Source organism: Pezoporus flaviventris, unplaced genomic scaffold, assembly GCF_033815535.1.
Source record: "Pezoporus flaviventris isolate CSIRO_AGI_PZ_B2104156 unplaced genomic scaffold, CSIRO_AGI_Pfla_v1 ptg000002l, whole genome shotgun sequence".
Taxonomy (NCBI): domain Eukaryota; kingdom Metazoa; phylum Chordata; class Aves; order Psittaciformes; family Psittacidae; genus Pezoporus; species Pezoporus flaviventris.
In genome coordinates, this window is record NW_026892550.1 from 87,311,588 (window position 1) to 87,331,660 (window position 20,073).

Sequence of the window (20,073 nt, forward strand, 5' to 3'; positions counted from 1 at the left end):
TTAATGTGTTTGTTAACCTTACTTTTCTTTGGTTTATACTTGTTTCCTCAGAGGTAAGATGGAAGCCTCAATTTATAATCCAGTGAGCTGTGTGTCCTCTGCCAAAGAATTAAGTGACTTCAGCTCTTCTAACAATACAAAAGCTGAAACTGTTTTGGTTAAACTGAAAAGAAACTAATAGTAATAAGGATGCCAGACTAGCACTTGTGTAATTGGGTGTCTGTTTCCAATCCTCTATGATTCTTCATTTGAGCAAACCATTTTTTCCCCTCTCGGTTCCCATCTGTGAAGTGGGAAGACTTATTAATATATATTAAAGTAGATGCATTCTGCCATAATGAGTGCTGTAGAGTATTCAAATTTCTTCAGTGTTTGAAACTGTGTAATAATGTGTAGAATTATATGTACATCTTTTTTTCTTTCCCGTTTTCTTGAAAAACTGGCTTTGTTTGAAGTATGTGTACTTTGAAAGCAAACACTTGCTTCCCTTAGATCTGTAATTTGGTAATTTTTTTTCTTTCATTTGATGTTTTGGAATAGAACACAGTAGATGTTTTAAAAATATGCATGCTGACATACTAACCAGGGCAAGGAAAAAAATACTGTCCAGTAAAGATCTGTAAGAGAACTGAAGGGTACATAATTTAGAATTGCAACAAGATTCTGGTGAGTTTCAAAACAACTGTTAAATGCTAATAGTTCTAACTTCTAAAGTACAAATCAATTATTGCTTGTTCAGTGTTAGTTAAAAGATACAAAAGTGCAGCATTAGTTACTTAAACACTACCTTTAATTTTTTTGTAGTGTTATAGCTTATCTCGATCAATATTTTTGATGGTTGTTTTTTTTGTTGGTGGTGGTTCTTGACCATACAGACAAAGGTGTTGTAAGTCTTTGTGTAATTTAAATAGTTAATAGTGGATTTTCTTTTTATTAGCTAGTTCATTTATGGTTATTTTATAGTCCAAAATGTCATTTGTTAATGCTTACATAGCATTAAAATGTTTTCAAAAGTTTCTGATTTGTGACTTCCGTATCTACAAAGTAGAGGTAAGAGATGTCAGGGTGAGGGGCTGCTGCTTGGTACACCTAATTTCTGTATATGTCTACAAGGTGCTACAGTGCAGAGTGTGAAATATATTCCTTTTATTTTAAACTTGTCTTGATCGCTTTATAATGCTGTGTTCTCTTATGGCAACACAATGGCAATAAAATATATTAATAAAATAGATTAAGCCTTACAGTAGAGTATCACTCTCTTAATTGCCAGTGGATTAAATCGCATTAATTTTCATTCTTCATTTGTGGTTTCTCACTTTTTTTTTATGTATGTATATGTACTGTCCACATAATCATTAGGAGATTTCTTATGCTCAGTGCATGCAGTTTTTTATATGCACTTTATGTATCATCTTTAGAAAGATTGCCCTATACAGTGTCTCTATTCTGCTTGCATGGCAGTTTTCACAAGTTGAAGATGAACTCGTATTCTTCATGTAGATGTTTTTACTTCTCCTGCAGCATTCTAAAATAAAATACTACTGTCTTAAAGCAACTCTTGAGTAATCAGTAAAGACTTTCGTGTGTGCATGCTTAAAACCAGAAATGTGCTCTGGTTTTACACTTGTCTCACTACTGAAGTGTAAGAGTTCAATTAACAACTTTGCTGTTGCTTTATTAGCAACGTAGGAGAGACTTTAGTGAAATATACAGCTTTTATAATAGCGAAGCTATTTTTCATTTGTCAGTCCTTTCTAATGTATTGTAACATTAGCTCATGAATACACAGAACTAACAATCTATGGAGTATGAATAGTCTTGAGATGTCTGCTATATGGTGGTAATGTGGATTTATGTGGCTAGTTACATCTCCTCAGGTCAATTCTGCTTTTGAATGGAATTAATATTTAATACTGTTTTCTCCATTACTTCAGCATTAACTAAAGTAGACTTTAAAACTGGTCTTTCTTTTTGAAAATATTGAGTTCATTGCTGCTCAGGCAAGCATAAATGCTGATGTTTGCCACAAAAGCAAGAAGGCTTTTTTTAAAATCCCTCCCACATCATTCTGTCTTAAAAGCCAGCTGGATGAGGATGACTATTCTGGTTTTTTAATATATTGGGGTATGAAGTCTATTTATTTTCATTTGAAACTGAGCTGACATTGCAGCTAGCCTGGGAAACTAATTTCATAAATTTAATTATGTTTATTCCATTTACGTTAATGCTTTATTCACTTAAAAGCTCTTAAAGCAGTAGTTCATGAAAATGAGTGCAAGCAAAGGTGACTTTCTGAGAAACGAAATCTTTGATATTGAGGGTATAGGATTGATCTGATCTGTCATTCTTACCACTTATCAGGCAGTATTTTTTGAACAGACTGGTGTGCTCCTTTTGGGATATTGATGTTTGAGGGCCAGTAAACAAAGGCCAAATTGGGTAAATGAAGAGCAATCAAAGACATTGCAGTGTCTTATTACGCAATAGTACTTGTAAAACTTGTGGGTGGCTTGCCCGAGATACACATTTTTAGTTTTGTTTCAATAACAAAAATATTTGGATCCTTTCACTAAAGGATTACATTATGCTGTTATGCTTACTTGCGAAATTCAGTGTCAAGTACCAGTGGAAGTGAAATGAGGCACTGTGACTTAACAAACGGCCTTCGGCATTCAGGGGTATGAATGGGCAGATCAGTGAGCTGCGAAGCGCTGTTACGGAGCAATCTAGGAACAGTTCCAAAAAGCGAGATAGCTTTGCTAATGTGACATTGTGCCCAGGCAAATGTTGCCAGTCTGCCTCTCAGGATACTGTTTTCCCTTTTTATTTCATGATGGCGTGCCGTATGCACACGCCACAGCCTCAAGCCCAAACCACACTGTCCTAGCTATTTCTTATGTAAGATAAGACCAAAAGCATGTTAACAAAAATGGTGTACACCTGTATTCTCTTAAATCTCGAGTTCTGACTATGGTATTTGTCTGCTCAGAGGACACATCAGTGTCATGGAAAGATGAGCAGCAACTTGATGCCTCTGATGCCATACCCTCCTGTTGAATTGCTGGGACCTTTGGGGGCATCAGTTAGATTCTCTTAACTCTGCAGTAAAATGTGCTGCTCTGATATAAGTGAATATAGGAAAAGTAGTTTAGAATGCAGTTCTTACTCTTGCTGACAGTGAATGGGATAGGTAAAGTACTGATGGGTTAGACTAGCATCTTTGCTGAAAAGTGTTGTCTTTAACTGAGTGAAAGCAAATGCCTTGGCTGTCGCTTGTGCTTGAAGCATCATGAAACTCCATTCAGAAGCTTTAGTCTTTTAAGTGTGGTTGGATGATCAGTGAAATGATTTTGAGCAAACACCTTGTTTGTCTGGACTAGGCTTACATGAAACAGGTACTGGTACATCTACATTATGTAATTAAGAGTGAATTGCAATGTGTTACTTGCTGTTCTTGGTGCATGTGTGGTGAATATGGAAGTGAATGTATTTCTGCTGTATACAGTGTCAGTTCCCTATGCAGACTACATGGAAAATCCCAAGGAGTTGCTTGTGGACTGTCTCTCAGCTTGAAGCAGGAAACCCTCTGTGCAGTTTTTCACAGTGTTCCAAGGCAAAACTGGTAAAATATAATATGCTTTTTAGAACACATTAGTAAATGTTCTGAATAGTCTATTTTTCTGTTGGGAGGTAGCAGGTGAATATGCTTTGTGTACTGGATTCTTGGTTAACACAGTGTAGTAAAATTATTTCTTACAATGCCAATCTGAAGAAGTTGTACAATTCTCTTTCCAGTGTGAATGTCTGTATTGCTCTGAACTATTTGAGTAATTAATCAGCTTTCTATGAAGTTTGTGCACCACGGTACTATGGAACAAGGTTTTTTGTTTGTTAGGAAATGTTCTCTATCCCTTAATAAGCTTGCCAGCACCCTGTATACCTTCATATGTGTTTGGAAGAAAACCTGTGAATCTCTGAATGATCATTGTTGGAAATTTATTGACTGTATTGGAGACTTCCTGACTATATGCTAACACACTGTGAGCAGAGCAGATACTTTCTTTTTAAAACTCTGTACCAGACACAAAGTGACTGAACAGGTCTTCTGGTTTTCAGGTGTCTGAAAAATCAGGGCTGAGGTTAGGACAGTTTTCTGTTCTTAGGGGGTGTCTACAAAGGGAGTAAGCAGCATAATAAAGAAGAGACTGTTTTCTTGCATTTGCTGAGGGTAAATGCACAGTTTGAGGTTGTCTTATGTAGCTCTATGGTTTGAATTGATAAAAGTAAAAACTGTCTAAAAAAGAAAGCTGACGCTGGGTGTATTTAAATTGATGTACTACAAGTTATGCTGTAAGGTTGGGGAATTCTCACTCTTCAAGTATATTGATGATTTTTTTTTCTTAGTGTTTTTAGTTTTACTTAGTTTCACAGCCAGTGCTATGTAATACAAACAAAAAAATAAACTTTTCTACTGTAATTGAATGGTAAGAAAATAGATTAATACTTTACATTCAGTGAATTACAGAACTCATTAAAGGCTCTTTAGAGACCATTGGCCTTTAAATTGTTATCTAGGAAACACTTGTGGTAAAGGATTGTTCTTATGTGAAGTATTCCTACTTTTTGGATAATTAAAGAAAAATCTTTTTGAAGCTTTCAGATTATGTAGGTAGAGGTTGTAAAGGAAAGTAAAACATTGGTATCCCTTTTCAAACCAGAAAAGCAGCAACCGTTAATTATTACTTGTACTCGGAAAAGTCTGGCAGGTATGAATCAGGTTTTAGGCAGATTTAAAGTTCTTACTAGTTCCTGAAATATATAGAGTAATGGACAGTTCTGCTTTATTCTAAATAAAAACAGGTGCATTCATAGTCAGAGGATAGCATGTTATGTTCCTGTAGAAAACACTATTAAATTAGAAGACTACAAAAAAGTATGTACTAAGACCTGCAGAAGGTTGTGAATGTTCACCATATGTGTTTGTTCGCTAATGTCAAGAGCAGGGACTGGGACTCAGTATAGTCTTGTCAATATCTGAGTGCCCTAAGCAGAAGATTATGTTTGGGTCATGTTACATTCTGTTCTGGGCCCATGATTCTTGGATTCTTTCTTCAGAGTAAGAGGCTGTAAGTGGGGGAGATAAAAGGGTATCTTTATATAAAAAGTAACCTGGAGGTGAACATTCCCTTGAGATGTGTGGGCTTGAACTCCCACAGCCTGAATAAGCAGTGCTGCTGCCATATTACTTGGAAAAACAAAATCACTTCTTCCTCCATAACTATTTTTGTAGTGCCTGATGTTTTGAAAGCATGGCATCTGTGCTTGCCTTCTGGCTTAAACGCCAGGGAACAGTATGCATGCTGGCTGGGTTTGCAGGGTGAGCAGAATAGATGGTGCTCTTGGAATTTTCAGGTCGAGTGGTGAGGTGCTAGGTGAGTGTAGGTACCTTGGTGGTTGGCTGTCTTCTGAATTTAAGTAGGCTTTAGAGGCCAGCATCCTTATTTGGGTATTGCCCTAATGTCCTTATGTAGATATATTTCCACACCACACCCTCCTTTCTTGCATATTCTCCTTCATTCTTCTTTACTCAGGATTTGAAAGTAAGTATTCCTTACAACTGTTCATTCCAAGGCTGCATCCTAGTGTTCTTAGTATCAGCTGATGTGGAACAGAGGACCTCTGGTAGTCTTAGTTTTGGTTTAAACTAGATATATTACAGTGTAGTGATAGACCCAAAATAACCTAGAAAACTTTCATTTAGTAAATAACTTTCATAGACTCACAGAACTGCTGAGGTTGGAAGGGATCTCTTAAGATCATCTAGTTCACCCTCCCAACCCCACTCAAGCTGGATCAGGTAGAGCAGGCTGCTCAGAGCTGTGTCCAGCTGGATTCTGAATGACTCCACAAATGGAGACTCTGCAGCCTCTCTGGGCAACCTTTTCCAATGTTTACCCACAATAGCAGCTAATAAATAAATAAATATATATTTTCCACATTGATAAAATTCTCTTGCACTTATGCTTCTCCAGGCTGAACAGTTGCAGTGCTTTCAGCCTCTCCTCATCTGAAGGAGGTTTTAGTCCCTAAGTCATCTTCATGGCACTTAGGTGGACTTGTTCCAGTATGTCCGTCTGTTTTACTGGGGATCCTGGAGCTGGACTTGGCACTCAAGGTGTGGCCTGAGTAGTGCTGAGTAGAGGGGAAAGATCACCTCCATCCACCTTTTGGCAGCACTTTTCCTGAGGCAGCCCAGGAGGCATTTGGCTGCCTTTGCCATGAGGTTGCATTGCTGGGTAATGATCAGCTTGTTGTCCACCAGGACTACAAGGTCCTTGCAGAGCTGCATTCCAGCCAGTTGGCCTCCGGTTTGTGATGGTGCAGGTTACACTTGCAGGCATAGCCCAAGACCTGTAATAATGTGTACTTTCACTCTTGAATTGCAAAGACATAATTTACTTAGCTTATATCAAAACATTTTCATATAATCACTTCCTGTAATGTTGACACCCAAAATAAAATACTTGGATGTGCTGCTCTTTGCACACTTACTGTCTTCTCTGATAGAAACAATTAAGCAGAGTTTGAGTCAGAAAATTTTCATGAAGAATTAATTTTGTGTTTTTCACAGTAAGTGAACTGTAATGTCTCTGTTTTATCATTCTCTACAGGAATGGTAAATGTCTGTACTCATTTCCAGAGGACCTTTTGCAGTAGGTCCTCTGCTTCCAGCGTCCTACTTTACATTTCTTTGGGTATTTTTGTTTGAATGTGATTAGTATTCTACCACTGTGAAGAAGGTAGCATTGTCAGAACTATCTCTGCATACACTAGAGTGATATACAGGCAAAATCTTTTTTCCCCAGTCTGAAAGCTGCAGAGCTGAGTAGCACAGACTGAAGTAAAGTTTACCTCTAAAAGTGTTTGTGTGTAAAATCTAGAATAAAAGATGAGGATTTGTGCTTTTGCAAAATTTTAGTGACTCTAGAGAGCTTATAATAAAGCAAAACTGGCTTTTTTAACCTTGGATGAGTGTAAGTGTAGAGTTTTAGATTAAAATCAGTATGTCCGATTGTGTCCAGAGTAAAAATGTGACGAAGATAAAATTCAGTCTTGGTTCTGGTGTAACTCAGCCCCCAAAGCTATTTAGCTTTGTTCTGCAGTATGTGAAGTTTCCATGTGGTCTGAAAATGACTATGCTTCATTAATTCCATCTGAAGAGGATTGAATAGTTAAGGTTTCTGTAGGAGGACTGATGTGTAAAAGTAACTTGTTGATATGTTGAGGCCTGCATGGATACCGTTTTGGCCACTATGCCCCTCTGGATCTGTATGAGCAGGTGACAATCCAATAAAGATATCTAAATTATGGGCATTATCTGTTTGATTGAAGGAGCTTATTCTGCTTACTGCTCTGCCAGCCAGCCAATGTAACATCTGATATTTAAACTCATTATCTGTGTATCTGAAACAGTTTGCTTGTATCATAGCTTAAATAGGAGTTAATGTAATCAGCTGCTCCATCTGCGTTTGAAATGAGGATAGTGCGCTAGAGAGGATTGAGCCAGTTTGCTCTCAGATTTCTTAAAAAATGAAGCATCTGTCTCTACTTGCTATTGACTGCAAGTCTATTTGCCTTACAAAAGTAAGGTATGTCACAGCTATAGGAGACATCGTGTTTTATGTCGTGGCTAGAAGATGCAGAAATTACTCCGCTTGCTTAAAAGTCCTTAGCAATGTCTGAAGAGTGTTGCAGGCCGGAAGAGGAATTACACAGTTGAGAAACAGATGAGTTTATTTTTTCCCTTAAAGGAGAGCTATTTAGGTGAGTTGATTTTGAAGGCAATACAAGGCTTAATTCAGGTACAGCTGCAGAAACTCTGAATGCTGCTGCGAGCGTTAAGGCTACTTAGTCAGAGGCTCCAGGAGGTCTTTAAACCCAGTCTGGTTCAGAAATATTTAAACCAGTTAGGTGATAAACTGTATTTGGTATAAGGAGCCAATTAAAAGGTGTGTAAAGCAGGCTGAAGCCAAGTTTGCCATTGCTGCAGTCTGTAAAAGCAGCAAATCAGCCATACAGTAAACCAGGAGTAAGGGATTTGCAGCAATGGAGTCTTAAGGTTGTGCTAATATTGGTTGCTGGTGCTAGGATGTGGGAGACAGAAAAGGGTATTGCCTAATGTTGTTAGCAGAAAGTCATATTTTTCAAATCATGCCTGACATAATTTTCCAATGAAGGGGCACAGTTTAAAAACAATCATTAGCTTTCTAAGCAATCCCCTCGAGCTAAGAAGCCATCCTGGGTTTGTTACTGTTCACCTCTAAACCTTTTTTTATCACTGTGCTTGAGAACAAGACAGATCTGATGGTGCCTACTGACAGTATTACTCAGGATGTCGAAAGCTTTACAGACTACATTGCATATAATAATACAGTACTGATAGTACTTGTCATACTTCATGATCATTTCAAACAGCTCATCTTTATTAGGCAACTTGATCTTTCTAAAGAGCTCATCTTTATTAGGCGACCGGAATAACCAGCTAGTACTCTCTCTGTAGGAGGGAGGCTGCAGTCCATGCCCTTTGTTGATGAGGAACAGTCAACACTTCAAGCTGTTGAGAAGGAAATGGAACTGCTGAAGACATACCAAAAAAATTATAAATAAATTAAAACTGCTTTTAATATACAGTGCAGATGGCCTAAAAGAGGTGGTTAGCCTGGTATCTAAAAAAGGAGATGCATGTTGCATAAGACTAGTATAATAAATACTTCTTTTGTGAGACTTTGGTGTAGGTAATTCTGGAGTTCCGAAACTGCAACAAGCATCAGTGGGTTTTTTCTATTCAGTCTCTTAACCTCCCCAGAATCCGCAAACATTAAGTCTCCTTGTTTCCCTAAAAGTTGGCAAAAAGTGGTATTTCTTTTATTAAGAGTGGGTAGGTATTTTCACCTTTCAGCATGTTCATCACGTTTCTCTCAATCTAGGAGGTGACACTGTAGCTGAAAATTAGTCCTGATCTTGTCCTGCTTTATGGAAAGCTGTTTGATGTGGTTTAGAAATCTAGCCTTCAAACTGTTTGGGTTACTTATTTGGTTTTCTCATCTGTTGTGGTTACTAATGTACTTCAGTGAATTACTGGAGTGTTTTTGTAGGCAAATAACATTGGTAGTGGCATAAAGTCATACATTTGTCTGGTACTTTCTTCAGCTACTTTTGTAGCTGGAGCTACAGATAACTGGTCTCAAGATAAACTAAGCACTATACCAAAGAAGAGTTGGGATATCAAAAGGCAGCCAGATTAAGACCATTTTAAATACTGTGGTATCTGAAAAAACGTGGATTACAACATCTAGTGCCAGTATGTGCATCTCTTGGACTTAGTCATGTCTTCTTCAGTGTTGTGCAGAGTATATGATTGAATTCTTGGAAATTTTTCAGATGCACGGAGGGATGTTCCCTGCAATCTAATTGGTAAACTACTTGGAATTACCTATTATATTGGAGCAGTGCTGAGTGTTAGTGAATAATGGAGGTGAAGTTCAACACCATGCCTGGCTAGGTGTACTGACTTCCACTGCCAAAGGGGCAGCCCAACTTCTCATGTGCCTCTCTCCAGGTTGCGCAGTCCCACTCCCTCTCATGGGCTGGCTCTGACAGCTGTCCAGCTGTGCTGTAAGCTAACTTGGTAAAGGGGAAAAAAACTAGCTAGGTTAGTTTCTGTCAGATAAGTGTGTGAAAACTGGTTGTTTTGTAACCAGGCAAGTACCAGGGCTGTTGCAGGTAAGGGAAAATGGGAGTGCTTGCTTGGAAGGGAATGAGTAACCTATTTCTTCCAGCGGCTGCAAGCTGTTAGATCAATTCAAGCTGTATCATGTCACTGCTTCCTAAGATGTGTTTGTCATTTTGGGTTTCTTTTTATAGGCTGTTTGTGTGTTTGTGATTCAGTTACTTATAGAATCATAGAATAGTTAGGGTTGGAAAGGACCTTAAGATCATCTAGTTCCAGCCCCCCTGCCATGGGCAGGGACACCTCACGCTAAATCATATCACCCAAGGCCTCGTCCAACCTGGTCTTGAACACTGCCAGGGATGGAGCATTCACAACCTCCCTGGGCAACCTATTCCAGTGCCTCACCACCCTATCAGGAAAGAGTTTCCTCCTTATATCCAATGTAAACTTCCCCTGTTTAAGTTTTAACCCATTACCCCTTGTCCTATCACTACAGTCTCTAATGAAGCGTCCCTCCCCAGCATCCCTATAGGCCCCCTTCAGATACTGGAAGGCTGCTATGAGGTCTCCACGCAGTCTTCTCTTCTCCAGGTTGAACAGCCCCAACTTCATCTTTTCTTTCCTCCCCTTCCCATACCTCCTCTCTTAGAAATACGTAACTAATATGTCTGTTCTGCATACAAAAGGCCCTTTCTACCTAACAGGAAATTCTGCGCTGGAACTGGAACAGAAGTTCATGTTGATTGTGGTCAAAGGACTTGGCGTGACAGTAATTCTTAAACCACATCATACACAGTGCTTCATTAGGATGGCTGGGGACAGAGTGATAATTATCAGGAGTCTGTGTGCAAGTTGGCACTGAGAAAGATTAAGACAATAAGAATGTAAGAGTTGAAGCAAGCAAATGTGTGTCGACAATACATATATCTAAAAGCTTATTCAAGGTTTATTTTTTTTATATTTTCTGTCAGGAAAAGAGATGGCCTTCGTTTGCTGTATTACAGTTGTCATAGTTGCTTTATTCCTGAATGATTGAAGGTTTAATTAACTTGTATACTGACTTCCTTTTCCCATCTTGTTACCTCTGCAGTAGAACTCGGCCTATTTCTTCCTATTTTTCTGATGGAAAAATAATGGTAGCAATTTTGGGTGGTAGTTTGTTTTCAGAATACAACCATACACAGGCACTCAGCTAAGATGTCTCCTTCAAGATAGCTATGGCAGGTCTTTTAAGTGGGTTGAAGATGTTGTAGTGGTGGTTTTCCTTTTCATAGAATCAGGACAGTGTCAGTTCTGCCTTTAAAACCTTACTGGTTTAAAGGTACTGTTTTTAAGTACCTTTTCTTGGTTGGTTGTAAGGTGGCTTTTTTTGTTAGCTTATTCCTTCGTTGTAAGCACAGTTATAACATAATAACCCTGGCTGGTAATTGAAATAAGGCAAATTATGTAAATAAGATGCAGTTATTTGTCAGAGACTGGTTCTGGAGTATCTTAGAGGAGAAGAGGTAAGCTTTCAGTGGTTTGGAGCTTGAGGAGGCGGTAAAAATACATCATGGAAAAATTTTGTCATCAATGTCTAGGAAGGCAATTAATTTCTGTTCTTATTTCTTCCCTATCCAGTGCCCTCTCTCTTTGAACCAAATAACTAATATGTGTATTCTTCTGTGCATGTAAGGCCCATGCTACCTAATAGGAAGACAGAGGTGTTACATGCATGATGACCAGATCAAAGATTTGTTGCCTGCGGTCAGCTAAATTGTGACTGTAGTATCCCTAGAATTACTTGAAATCCAGTATTAATACTTTTTCCTGCTTTACTTGTGGGAAGGGCAGGATGTTCTCATTTATTTCAACATGCTTCTAGCAGTTGCAACTCCTCTAATACATAGTGCCTGAAGTAAGATTGGGCTATTGTTTCTCCTTTTCTTTGCTGTGTCAGTTTGGCAACACTGGGAAAATGAATGGAGAAAGATGAGAGTCTGAACCACTACAGAGAATCTTTCTGAATTCCTGAGTAGAATGCGTTACTTCATCTGTGAAGGGTTACACTGGTGCTGGTTTTGAAGTGCTAAAAGAAATTTTTTCAGTTCAGGTACTTTTCTTTCTTTCCTATAAATCTTATGTTTTGATTCTCTTGCTGGTATGGTACTAGTTTCTCATCGCTTTCACACTGAAATAAAGTCATTAACAGACACTGCAGCTTTTAAACTCTCTTTTTTTTTTCTTTGCTCTCACTGACATTCTGGTTAATTTTGAGGTCTGCTGTAGTTTTTTTAAATGTTTTGTTTTTCTGATCTTGAGCCGCTTATTTCGCTAAAATCTACACCAAAAGATCCAGGCTCTTTCAGACCTTCATTTCTGTAAAACAATGATTTTTAAAAGCATAGGGACAAAAATTAATTATAAATACTCTTTTAAAGCAGCTTGATGTAATCAGTCTGGTTGGAAAGACTAAATAGAAATCTCAGTTGGCATAGGAAGAGGGGAGAAATTTGGTACGTGCTTAATAGATGATACTAAACAGAAAGAATACATCAGAAGTACTTTGGTAATGTTAACTTGGCCTTGCCATGAAATTGTCATTAGGAAAAGTACTTCTCATAAAACTGCTACATGTAATCCATGATTGCCAATGCTATTATGAATCAAGCTGTCTCTTCCTAACAGTCTTACACTGTAATGAAAATGTTGGCTTCATTGTGTATTTTTGCATGTAAAGCTCTTTTTATTTCCTGAGCATGTACTTCTTTTGACTCTAGTGTGAACAGTCATTTTACTTTTATTTGCTTAAATTCAATTTTGCTTACATGAAATCATTGCATAGAAAATCAGCTCTCCACACAATCTTTTCATCGGTGTAGATGATTAAAAATAAGATTATGCTGACTATACCAAATACTCAGTTGTCAAAGTATTTTGTAAAAGTAATTGCCCTTTTCTCTCAACTTCATTCTAGCAATTTCAGTAAAGTGAAATAATTGTACTTAAAAATCCAGATTCTGGAAAAAGCATGTGTTCAGTTTCAAAACCGTATCAGCTCATTTTCAGACTGCGTTGGAATTACAGAATGGAAGAATCAGTGTACAAATAATGTATGTCACTGTTGTTTCCCTGAGATTTTAGATTCCATGGTGATTATGTTGATTGAATACATGGCTACGTCCCTAAATGTAGGTAGAAGGCTTTGTTGTATCTGTAACTGAACCTATATATTATGTAACTTGATAGCTTTGTTCCATTGATCGTAATTTTCCTATTAGGTTTCTGCTTTTCAGAATCCGTATGTGGAGTTGAGCTTTCTTTGACAAGATGTCATGTACTGATTATTTTAGCCTCTGTGCTTTGAGGGAGTGAAAAGTACTGTTACTTGAGAGGAATTATGTATGCTGATTTTCCTTCTCAATAGAAGAATGTGCATGAGTATTACCATATTGAAAGTGTCTTCTGAAAGAACAGTGCTGGTAGAGCTACTGGAGGTCCAGGAAGCCTGAGCCTTTGGAAGTCAAAATAGATCTTATACCTATCTGCATGTTTGTTTTACTGCAATACATCATTTCAAATAAATATTACATGATTTAGAAGCAGTAGGGTTCAACTACATTAGGGAAGCCTAGACCTATGTAATGAACATTTACATTTTTAGTGTGCAGTGTGATGGCTAATCTAAAGTAGACTAAGATCTCTTAGGACTTTGGGAAGTGTCAGAACAGATGCCTCTAAGTGATCAAAGGTCAGAGTTTTATATGTGTGCATTGCTATGCGGGGGGTTCTAATGTGTGTTGTAGGATGATGCAATATTGAATGTTAGTGTATTTTGAGGTATTTTGAAAGTTGGTCTTGCATGTAATTTTTATGTCCTTTTTCTGTGTGTGAGTGAATATGTATTAAAACCATGTATGCTTTTGGGCCAATGCGCATGTTTTATACAAATTAGATTTTATTTTTTTTTTTCCCTGGGGAAAATCTGTAGCTCTGAGAGGGCAGATAACCATTAATCTGATTTTCTATTTTTTAAATTGGTTTTTAAAAGTATATTTATACATGCTACTGAAGTTGTGTTTATACCAGTCGTTATTTTGTTTTGGAAAGTGAATATGGCAAAACCAAAAGCTCTAGTCTTTTTCATGTTGGTAATTTATTTTAAGGCAGTATGGATCTATATTGGATGTATAGAATTTTTGTCACTTCTTGAAAGTTATTTAATTGCCAAAGTAAATCCTTGTAAACTTAAAATTAGTAGCATTGTCATTCCAGAATCGTTACCATGCTTACCACAGTAAGGCTTATGAGATAGCTGACGGCTCCATGCACTTTCCCAAGTTACTATGTGGTTTTTGAGAGGGGAGGAAAAAAATTATCTGGGTGCCACTAGAAGGTCAGGATTTTAAAGCTCACTAGATTTAAGTTTTAGACTCTCCCTCAAATGCAGTTCTTTTTTTTTTTTTTTAAGCTGGTTTAATGCTGTGGGGTGGTATGTAGTCTGTCCAACAGTATTGTCACACTATGACTTTGTCTTTCTATTCCTAATTAAGTACTTTAATATTGTCCCCAAATGAGTGGCAGATGTGGCTATGTGCTTGTGGCAGTGACATCTTTAGTACTTCCATTGTTTTAACCTGTAAATGTTGCCTACTTGTCATCCTTTTCCCACTTGGAAACAACAGGCTTGAATTAAATGACTAACCAGAATTCCTTAAAATTTGCCAAACGCACTTCCTACCCCATGCTTTGCCTGCCATTTTTGAGATGGAGTAGGAGAAGTTCTTTGTATAACTTGCAAGCTCGCTATTTTTTTTTGTTTTGTTTTTTTTTTGTTTACAATAAATGCAGTAGTATTTTGGGGGTTTGTTACACTCAAACAGATTAGGACTGAAAGTAGCAACTGTAGACCTTGTTAAAGGTAAACTGAAAAGTTTGCTATTATACTTGCCTACTACTTACAGAGTTACTTGCTGAGTTTATCAGTAGAAGTATCTGTCATCCATGATGATGTGAACTTCAGTAGTAAGGCTGACACTAAAAAGGCAAGTATCAGTCTCTTTTTTTGACTGGTATATTGCCAGCATAAGATTGCTGAACAGACATCTCTTTCCCATGCTTCAGTAGTCATTGTTAGAAAGGCATAATAGTGTAGAGATGAAATAATAGAATATTATCAAATAACAATGTTGTTTTCAAGACATCTACTTGGTAAATAACAGCATATAACTGTAATATGTATCATTTATTTTTCATTTATAGGAATCCTATTGTCAGGGTTTCTAAAGACTATCTGAAGAAGTGAGTTGAGTAGTGGCTAATTTTTTGCCTTGGATCAGCCTGTAGAACTGATTTGGCATGTGACTCCCTGATGATTTAGATCTGGTGAGAGAAACAATAGATGTCCATGGTAAGACAGAGGGAGGAGGGTGGCACCTTTTTTTCACCACCGACAGCTACACTCAGCTTAATATTATATGAAACTCTACCTGTTGTAGCCACTTCCGTGTTTGGACAACTGAGGCTGTTTTGTTACTAATGGATCTTTGCTGCCTCTAGAATTGATTTATTCCTTTCCTCATCCCTGTTGACACACAGCAGGGACTCACCACCTATATATCTTCTCAGCTGTTCTGTGAGTAATTGGAAATTGAAAAAGCCTTTTGGGGATCTGCTCTGTCAGATAGTAGGAAACATCTCTATACCACCAGTAATAATCTATAGCCCTGCGTTTCTAGTAACATGCTCTAGCTCAATGCTCCTAGTATTCTTCCGCTGTTCCAGGCTTTTTTGTCGATTCCTTTTTTTCTTCCCTACTGGATGTTAAGAGGTGCTTTTTTCTCCTTTTACGCGTGAAGCCTGCACAGTGCTCTCTGAAGCATAGCAAGAAAGGTTGTGGGTGCTGGTGCAAGGGTGGACTTGAAGAAGAGGATGTGCCGTGTTGTTGTTCAGAAATAGGATCGTAAAGAAAGGAAAAGATTACCTATAATGTTTCTTCATGGAGAATATGGGGGAAAGGAACGGAAGATGGAATACAAGACAATGATGTCCTGTGTACAACCTAGCTTCCTGACAAATTAACTCATTTTTCCATGTTGAGGGTGATACATTTATTTTTGGCAGTCTTTCTGTTAGATCATCGAGAATCACTTATCTCTCTCTGTTTTCAAGATTTATGTTTTCAGTATGCTTTCTGTACAGGAAATATCAAAAATTTCCTAGCAGAAATATCTTGCTGGCGATTGGTAATCTGTCCTGTTAGTCTTTTCAACTGTGACAATTGGGAAAACGGGCATCCAAACTTTACTCGTATGTTGACTTCTGTAGTGCAATTGTGTGCAATCATAGTTGGAATTTTATGCAATGGTACTTAGACTGCTTGTTTTAATAAGATAAAATAGCTTTTGAAGTAGCTGTGTCCTTTTAAGGACACTGAAAATAGAGCCTTGAATCAAGAGTGCTTTGGATTATTTTCTTAAACCAGGATTCCTTCAGTCATACCAACAGAAACAGTTAAGCAGTCTCTAAAATGTTGTGGTGGTGCTTGGTAACATCAGAAGTAGGGAGGAGAAAAGCCAGACTGGATCAAGAGCAAGCAGGCATTAAATTTGGAAGGTGCAGCAGCCTGTGTGGTGACTGGCGTGGATCCAGTACTTATTCACAATGTCATGCTGTTGTAGGAGCGGGGTCAGGTGCCTTGGGCGGTTTACTATGTAGAACTGTGCAGTCTTCAGGATAATGCTTCCTGTAAATGTTTTGGACTTCTGCTTCTTGTACAGGCATTCCAGCATAATTGTGAAAAAGCTGTTGAGCCTGTCATACTGAATTATGTGGATTAGTCTCTTAAGTTGTACATTAATAGTACTACTGCTGTAGCGAATAGCCTCTGCAGGATACTCTCTCCCAGACCCCCAAAAAGAAACCTTATTTCTCCTTTACAGAAAAGTAGAGGTCCATTTGTCTATCAGATGTTAGTCCTTTTCTGATTGTTTTTTGTTTACACTTGCTCCTTTTACGAAAGGAACTTGTTCCTCTTACATAGCTACAAAACCAATAATCAAGTGGCAAGTTGAGACTAAATCAAGAACATTCACCTTCTAGTGAGACTTAAGTCTGGAGAATTGGTTCCTTGAACTTTGAGTAGCAAGGGCTTTCTTCACTTGCCAGGGACGGGCATATTCTTGTATGCGAAAAAGCTGGAGCACTTCCCTGATTCTTCTAGTACCTCTTTGCTGATCTTGCCTTGATACTGGATACCTTGGGGAAGTTATGAAAGTCTGACTTATTTTTAACTACTTTTTTTCTACCTTGCTACTGCTTCTAGAAGCATTTCAAGTGAAACTGAGCCTGTTCAGGCCTTCCATCTTCACAACCAGAGTTAGATGTATTTTTGCACAGCCTCCTTCAGTGTTTTTTTTTTTGTTTGTTTTTTGTTTGTTTTTTCCCTCTTATTGTGTGTGTGGTTTTTTTTGTTTGTTTTGTTTTGGTTTTTGTGATACTGTAAACTTTTTCACCATTCCTGACAATTAGTCTACAGCCTCCCTGGAGGAGATAAGCAATTCAGAAACTAGGTAATACATAATAAAGACATTTCAACCCAAATGGATGGTGAGGTGAAGGTTAATAATGATATTTCATTCAGGAAAACAGCAGTGGATTGAGAATGTTACTGTGTTTGAGTGTGTTAATGCTTTCCAGGCTCTCTGCTCCCTCTTGGTGACCTTGCTTTGATGCTTGAGGTCTGAAGTTGCACTTACCACAGTAATTGATTACTTACTAGTAGCCCGAATGATTAATGTCAGATTCATCTGTGTACGTTGGAGAAAGGGACTCAAAAAGTGACTTGTAATGTGCTGAATGTGATTGATGTGCTCTGTGACATCCTTGGTAATGCTTGCTCTTGCAGATGCTGCTGGTACCTCATTTGCCCTATGCAGTCAGTTGTCTGCTACTAGATTCACTTCCAGTACCTCCCAGTTAGTAGTTTGCTTTCCCAGTTAATTCTGAGTTTAGAGCATAATTAGTAGACTGAAAATGTTTGCTTTCTCTATTGAATGGCTAATCCAGCTGTTCTAATACCATTCCAGTGTCACCTGCTGTCTCTGTCCACAAAGCCCCAGGTGCTTTCATGAAAGGTTATTCAATTAATTAAGTCAGAAAAAGTGTTTAGTTCTTGATAGAATTTCTGGTTTATTTTCAGCAGATTCTATACCATTCTATAAGAGACAATAAAAATAACATTCTTAAACAGAATGTGACCAACAGTTGTCAAAGAATTGTTACTGGACTTTGATGCAAAGTTCTTAATGTTAGTCAGCAAGATAATCTGGTAGAGGTGATGATGAATGTATCAGATAGATAAACACCCAGAAGAAGGAAAGAGAGTAAGTGAAATTTTCCAACTGTTTCATTAAATAATTACACACACTTGATCAAGATATAGTCCAACATAAATAGCTTTAGCTGTTCAAAAATCAGAAATGCAGCTAAAATATTGGGATTCTGAAGGATATATAAGCTGAGCCGTCTCATGTGGGGCTTCTAGAGTGTACCTTTTAAAATGCTTTTCTTACAATGCATAGGATTGAGTTGCTCATCCATTCTATAAAAAGAGAGGGAACACAAGCAGAAGGAAATGGGACATGCATTTTTGAAGACTGTTTCTGCCTTTCTCTTTGTTTATATGTCAAATGAATTTTCATGAAATAACAATTCCTGTAGTTGTGGTCTTAAAACAGATACTAAATATTGCAAGAATTGTGATGAACGGTGGCAGCTGAGTTTTGCATTTAGATTTTAAAATAGCATGTATATAAAGAAGCTGTATAATTTTGAAATTTGATGTGCTGTGTAGTGAATGGAAAAGCAGAAGAATCAGCTGTTGAATGGTGAACTACTCATTGATAGTTACATGGGAGATGCTCTTCAGTTTCAGATTTGAATTGCTCCTTGGTGCTCTTTAAATGCTAGACTGTTTAGTGTATTGTTTTGGCAGCATGTCCTGACACTTAACTGGAGCATGTCAGCAATTTTGGCGCTAGACTGCTAGGGAAAAGACTTCATGTAGCTGGATCATTTCAAAGCTTCAGTGTTTAAGCAGTCATTACACTTTTGATATGAAACGGGTTGCATGAATAGAGTACTGTTCAAGTTTTCAAGTTCCTGGAATGCATTGAATAAAAATACCTAATTTTGTTGTAAATATTGAGTGTTGTATTCTTGCCTTCTGTATTATAAAGTCATCAATTTCTTAAGTGTCAATGAACTTTTGAGAGAAAGAAGTCTGCCAGAATTCAGATCCTACCAGCCAAGTAGGGATTACTTTTTTTTTTCCTTGAGAACTTTGTGCAAAAGCACATCTTATCCAATTAACCTCTCGTGTTTTAACCTCTAAGAAAATGGACTTCATTTTGACTTCAAATTTATGTTGTTTAGATAATACAACTGTGTAGATGCTTTGTCATGACTGTTAAAAAAATTTTCAACTTCAATCCCACTTTGATTGTTTTATCTAGGAAAAAATGTGCACCGGGAAAACACTACATGTCTCAAGTGCTCTTTGAAATACTTGTTGCTGTTTAAAACAAAAATGCTTCTACAGAGTGATTTGTGTGGTCACTTTTGTAGCTTACATAGCTAGTACAAGTAGTATAAAGAATTCAGGAATAATATGAAAGTATTCTTCATTGATTTGGGGTTAGGAGTTACGTACTTCTTTTTTGTGGAGGGCGGGAAGAGGCAAAAACAAGGAAAAAAAAATCCATGGTCACTTCTACAAATTGACAGCACAGACTTCAGTTTTTTTTTTTTAAATCATACCTTTTGTAAGGAAAATTGCCCAAATGATTTTGCATAAACTGTTTCCTGTAATTAGGATCAAAGATTTTTGGTGGGTTGAGGGTAATGGTACATATTGTGTACTCATTTTTAAGGAAATCTGATTCTTGTTTCCTTTTTTTTTTTAGATGGCATTCTTTATTCAGCAATAAACAAATTATTACTCAAAATTTATGTGGCAACTCAGTAGTTGAGATAATTTGGTCTCACTGATTTTATAGACTAAATGAATTCTGATGAGAACTTTAATGTTTTTCATTTTATATATATATGTATATAAAAACCTCTTGCATGTATAGTCATTAACATTCTAAAAATATTATTCCAGCTGTGTTGGGGTAGAGGAGCACCATGCTGTTGACATTGATCTATACCATTGTCCCAACTGTGCAATTCTCCATGGACCTTCCCTAAGTAAGTATGGGTTATTCGGATCTTACTGTACACTTTCAGTCTGTTCTTTATCCATGTGAAATTGAAAAAAGACTGTTCAAAAGAATGATCAAGATGGGTTTGATTATTTA

General features: G+C 37.5%; 1 protein-coding gene across 4 annotated transcripts in view; it reads left to right on the top strand.

Moving 5' to 3' along the window:
• The window catches only part of KDM7A (lysine demethylase 7A), a 64,052-nt gene that overhangs the window by 5,858 nt on the left and 38,121 nt on the right, over nt 1-20,073 (top strand). For all 4 annotated transcript variants that reach the window (XM_061444935.1, XM_061444932.1, XM_061444933.1 and 1 more), the window contains exon 2: nt 19,878-19,963. In XM_061444935.1, coding sequence (XP_061300919.1) covers nt 19,878-19,963 — 86 coding nt within the window. The remainder of the gene's footprint in view (nt 1-19,877; nt 19,964-20,073) is intronic.